Source organism: Pempheris klunzingeri, chromosome 4 (assembly GCF_042242105.1).
Source record: "Pempheris klunzingeri isolate RE-2024b chromosome 4, fPemKlu1.hap1, whole genome shotgun sequence".
Classification (NCBI taxonomy): domain Eukaryota; kingdom Metazoa; phylum Chordata; class Actinopteri; order Acropomatiformes; family Pempheridae; genus Pempheris; species Pempheris klunzingeri.
Genome location: NC_092015.1, coordinates 497989 through 503988, shown reverse-complemented (window position 1 = coordinate 503988; position 6000 = coordinate 497989). Strand labels below are relative to the sequence as shown.

The 6000-nt window shown below is 45.2% G+C and overlaps 1 protein-coding gene across 1 annotated transcript; it reads left to right on the top strand.

The window, feature by feature from the left end:
- The first annotated feature begins 1864 nt into the window (after positions 1-1864).
- Positions 1865-2830, top strand: LOC139200060 (olfactory receptor 52K1-like). The gene has a single exon (XM_070829290.1). It carries the CDS (start codon positions 1865-1867, stop codon positions 2828-2830), a length of 966 nt encoding a protein of 321 aa, XP_070685391.1.
- The last annotated feature ends 3170 nt before the right edge of the window (positions 2831-6000 follow it).

Sequence of the window (6000 nt, the reverse complement as noted above, 5' to 3'; positions counted from 1 at the left end):
ATCAGTGGCCGGTTTCCATCATCTGAATAACAGAGTGTTGAATGCTGCACAAATGTTAAAGTAATTCATGGCAGATTTACAAAAGTTATTTTGAGCAACTGAAATTTAATGAACACTTTTCTCTACAAGACAATAATTTCTGAAGTTATTTTGTACCAAAACCGAAAATATTCCATAACATACAGTGGGGCAAAAAAGTATTTAGTCAGCCACCAATTGTGCAAGTTCTCCCACTTAAAAAGATGAGAGAGGCCTGTAATTTTCATCATAGGTACACTTCAACTATGAGAGACAAAATGAGAAAAAAAAATCCAGAAAATCACATTGTCTGATTTTTAAAGAATTTATTTGCAAATTATGGTGGAAAATAAGTATTTGGTCAATAACAAAAGTTCATCTCAATACTTTGTTATATGCCCTTTGTTGGCAATGACAGAGGTCAAATGTTTTCTGTAAGTCTTCACAAGGTTTTTACACACTGTTGCTGGTATTTTGGCCCATTCCTCCATGCAGATCTCTAGAGCAGTGATGTTTTGGGGCTGTCGCTGGGCAACACGGACTTTCAATTCCCTCCAAAGATTTTTTATGGGGTTGAGATCTGGAGACTGGCTAGGCCACTCCAGGACCTTGAAATACTTCTTACGAAGCCACTCCTTCGTTGCCCGGCCGGTGTGTTTGGGATCATTGTCATGCTGAAAGACCCAGCCACGTTTCATCTTCAATGCCCTTCCTGATGGAAGGAGGTTTTCACTCAAAATCTCACGATACATGGCCCCATTCATTCTTTCTTTTACACGGAGCAGTCGTCCTGGTCCCTTTGCAGAAAAACAGCCCCAAAGCATGATGTTTCCACCCCCATGCTTCACAGTAGGTATGGTGTTCTTTGGATGCAACTCAGCATTCTTTCTCCTCCAAACACGACAAGTTGAGTTTTTACCAAAAAGTTCTATTTTGGTTTCATCTGACCATATGACATTCTCCCAATCCTCTTCTGGATCATCCAAATGCTCTCTAGCAAACTTCAGATGGGCCTGGACATGTACTGGCTTAAGCAGGGGGACACGTCTGGCACTGCAGGATTTGAGTCCCTGGCGGCGTAGTGTGTTACTGATGGTAGCCTTTGTTACTTTGGTCCCAGCTCTCTGCAGGTCATTCACTAGGTCCCCCCGTGTGGTTCTGGGATTTTTGCTCACCGTTCTTGTGATTATTTTGACCCCACGGGGTGAGATCTTGCGTGGAGCCCCAGATCGAGGGAGATTATCAGTGGTCTTGTATGTCTTCCATTTTCTAATAATTGCTCCCACAGTTGATTTCTTCACACCAAGCTGCTTACCTATTGCAGATTCAGTCTTCCCAGCCTGGTGCAGGTCTACAATTTTGTTTCTGGTGTCCTTTGACAGCTCTTTGGTCTTGGCCATAGTGGAGTTTGGAGTGTGACTGTTTGAGGCTGTGGACAGGTGTCTTTTATACTGATAACCAGTTCAAACAGGTGCCATTAATACAGGTAACGAGTGGAGGACAGAGGAGCCTCTTAAAGAAGAAGTTACAGGTCTGTGAGAACCAGAAATCTTGCTTGTTTGTAGGTGACCAAATACTTATTTTACAGAGGAATTTACCAATTAATTCATTAAAAATCCTACAATGTGATTTCCTGGATTCTTTCCCCCCATTCTGTCTCTCATAGTTGAAGTGTACCTATGATGAAAATTACAGGCCTCTCTCATCTTTTTAAGTGGGAGAACTTGCACAATTGTTGGCTGACTAAATACTTTTTTGCCCCACTGTAATTATAGTTATTCATTCCTCTGTTTTCAGGCTGATCGCAGTGAAACCCTGGACGAGGAGGTTCTGAGAAGAGGGAAGGATGGAGAACGTCTCCTCTCACAAACTCTTCATCCTGAACGGCTTCAGTGAGCTGGGAGCGCTGAGGCCCGTCCTCTTCCTCCCTTTCTTCATCATGTTGGCTGTGTCTCTGCTGGCCAACTCCCTGCTGCTGTACGTCATCATTTCACAGAGAAGCCTCCACTCACCCATGTGCATCCTCATCGCCGGCATGGCGGTCGTCGACCTGAGCCTCCCGCTGTTTGTGGTCCCCAACATGCTGCTGAGCTTCCTGTTTGACTGGAGGGGAATCTCTCTGATTGGCTGCCTGGTTCAGATGCACTTCATTCACTTTGTTGCATCCTTTCAGTCCACATTACTGGTGTGGATGGCTCTGGACCGCTACTTTGCCATCTGCACACCACTTTACTACCACGACCGCATGGCTTTACCCAAATTCCTCAAGTTTATAATCCCACTTGTGGTCAGAAATGTCATCATGGTCACACTGTTTGTGAGTCTGGCAGGAAAGTTGACGTTCTGTGCTGCAAATGTGATGAACCACTGTTTCTGTGAGCACATGGCCTTGGTGGAGCTGGCCTGTGGAAGCACCACCATCAACAACCTGGTTGGGTTACTGACTGTGTTCCTTAACCCTGTGGCCGACTTCATCTTCATCACTGCCTCTTACGTGGTCATTTTCAGCTCTGTGCTCAGGTCCGGCAGGGTAGGGGTCAAAGCTCTTCACACCTGCATCACCCACATCGTGGTCATCACCGTCAGCCTGACCATCGCACTAGTTGCTTTCCTGTCGTATCGGATCAGAAACGGTCTTCCTGCAGCCATGCGGGTTTTCACCAGCACCATGTACCTGCTGTTTCCGAGCTGCTTCAACCCGATCATCTACGGCATCAGAACCACGGAGATCCGACAGCACATCCTGAAGACCCTGACGTGTGGGCGCTTCGTCCAGACTGTGTCCTGTTCTCAAGAAAAATCTGTGATGTGAAATGTCTCCATTGTCTGGAAAGCCTTTACCATGATGAAAATAAAAAATCTATCAGAAGTTGGTTCATTCTCTCCTTTTCAGGAGTTACCCAGAGCTGAGAGGCACCAGGCTCTACTTTTTTGCAGATGATATGGTTCTTCTGGCGTCATTAACCTGTGACTTCCAGTAGACATACAGACATGTTTCCATTGGGAAGAGAGGCTACAACGGCTCAAATCACATATTTGTCTAGAAGGGCTTAACAAACTGTCCAGCTTACAGCATCCCCTCTCCTTAAAACCCTCAGTTCTGAGGGGTAATAACAGTTTCTGGGCCCTGCTTGAAAACAGGTGAGTTGCTGCCCCACCTGAGTGCAGGTAAGATGGAGGGTTTGATGGACACACAGATCTGCTGTAATGTAAGTGTTGCACCAGACTGGTAAAGAAGCAGCTGAGTCTGAGGATGGCGCTCTTGATTTACTGGTTAAACAATGTCAATCCTCACCGATGGTCCATAAGCGTTGGGTCTTAACTGATACCTGATACCTGATTAGGGATAGAAGTGGCTTAAAGGACGATTTGGAAGAGAGGTAATCTACAGCCTGAGGGCATAGCTTATGGTACCCAGATAAAACAATGAGGTGAGAAGCTCAGACATCTGAAGAACATTTGAGGCCTCCAGGATGTGTCCCTGTGAAGGATTTTTGGGGGTTGTCCCACTATAAGAAGCACCTGGGCAGGCCCAGCTCATGAATTTTTACTCTGTAAATTCAACTAACGTGACACGTGATATGTAATGAAAATCCGTGTCATTATTTGGAGGCCTGTGTGTTTGAGAAACTTCTCTTAAGTTTTAGTCAAACACCAGTGTGAGCTGGATCGTCTCGTTGCATTCAGCAGGTCAGTACTTTGTAATAAATCATTGTACATTTTTACCACACTTTTCAAAAGAAATGTACTTTACACAGTTGAATGAGGATTAAAACATGCCAGGACTGCAGCGAGGCAAATAAAATCAGACAATATGATGATCTAAGAAGTAAAATGATGAAATCCTCAGAGGTCCGTACAAACTGTAGAACAATCAACATCCTTTATACTTTGACCAGTGATTAACATTAAGAACAGCCCTCCTGTGTTCCTATTTTCCTCAGGAAGAGCAGCAGAGGTGGGATCCCTCCACCGTAAAGGACAGACTCTTACTAACTCTCTCGCAGTGAAATTGGAGTGGCTTTTCCCACAAGGACAAAGTTTGCTTCACTTTATGTCTGAACGTCTGTCGTATCTTCTCTGATGATGATATTGTGCAGCTGATGAAAGGAAACTTCCGCTGACAACGACTTAATGAATAAAAATAGGTTTATTGCAAAAAGGTCAGTTGTCTAACAGGCACCATGGAGGCCTGAGAAGACGTTCAGCCAATTGTAGGAACAGACAGCATAACCCCTAGCCAAATCTACTGCCTTTGTCCTCGTCTCCTCCTGAGCTCATTCTCTAGTCACCTTATATATCCTCTTTAACCACCCAGCTCAGCATCTGGTGTCTTTGTTAAAATGCAAAGGAATGTAACATAAACATCTGCTTTTCTCTGTGTCCAGATAAGGAGGCAAAGGTCAGGTCACTCCTGCCTAGGTCATGCTTTCCCAGGTCTGATTCCTTTAGATAAACAGACACAGATCCAAAACAGAGAAACACTGACCACTACCAACATCATATGCCCTACAGGCACATACCAAACACCACATTCATATTTATACTCACTAAAGGCACATATCAGACACTACACGTCCTTTAAAAATCCTTCTGGACAGCAGCAGGATGGGATGCAGGGTCTCTCACATGGTGTCCAGTCTAGAGGTAGTCAAGGGAAACAACCTCAGCTGGAGCCCAGATGTACATGGCCTCTGAACCTGGTCTGATGACTGGGCCACCATGGTTCCCCTTTGACTATTGGTTGATCAAGTCCTGACCGTTAAAAGAGCCACTACAACGCAACCAGCACCGTCACTCTGCTGGTGTGTCCAATCCTCCCAAAGGTGGCGTCTCTGAGCAGCAGGTACAAACAAGTGTCCTTCTCCTTGTGTGGCCTTCCTGCTCGAGCCAGTCCGACTCCAGCAGCTCCGCCCACACCTTTGGAGACCAGGTAAACAACACCTGGGGGGAAATAGGAGTTCCCTTCCATTGAACTACCTGGCTAAGGTCAAGGTCAACAACTGGCTCTCCCTACCTGAACGAGCACCCTTACACCCCCGGCATTCTTTGAGTCTAGCCCCTGGTCTGTATTTACATGTATTCATATTTGCTTTGTATTAATTATGTAGATGTAAGCCTGAGGCTGATAGTCAGACTGTAGATAGAGCGTGCTTGATGGGGACAGTGCAGTGATCCCACCTCTGCTCCACTGGCCCTGAACATGCTGCCCCTTAAACCTGCTGTGACGACCATTTGAGTGCAAAAGACTTAATATGAACACGGTGTAGTTCTAAGTGTTCTCCTCTTTGAGAAGTCACGGGCCTCTCTGTAGCCCTGCAGTCCATCCTGCCATCACCAGACACTCCGACAGTGTGTGTGAATGTTGTCTGAGAACAAATGAATTAAAATACTTCCAAAACTTTGAGGGAATGATTTCAGACATTTGAGGTGACGTCACTGAAGCGGAGCAGCTGATCTGGTAATAACACCATGGGTGCAGCAGCAGCAACAACAAACTGTAGATTTAGAACCTAAAGCCACAATAACTTAATGCCATTGGTTCAAAATTCATTATGAAATAACCTGAGAGCCAATGGCAGCGTCAGACGGAGGGTATTAAAGTGCTGAGTCAACGTTCAGCAGAGACAGGTGGATGGAGGGATGGACGGAGGAGTCAGCAGCTCTTCACTTCAGAGGAAGGAGAGTATTTAATGTAACATTTTCTATATTATCACATCTTTTGGTTCTAGTGAGCTGATCTGCTCCACAGAGAATCGTGACATTTCTATAAAACACCTCTGAAGCTCACCTAACTCCGCTGGCTGAACGTTTAGATTCATTTCATTATGTCTTCAGTGTGTTTTCAGCTCTCTCTGCAGTGTCAGCCTCAACAACGTGAGGAGAGATGAGCCACATCCACCTTTTTGTTAAGGTTTGTTTGCCGAAAAGGTTTCATGGTGTTGATGATGTGTTCCAGTGGTTTAAATAATGGCATGTATT

What these genes read in the sequence shown, in the direction of transcription:
- LOC139200060 (XM_070829290.1), top strand. Translation starts at nt 1,865, where the DNA reads ATGGAGAACGTCTCCTCTCACAAACTCTTCATCCTGAACGGCTTCAGT.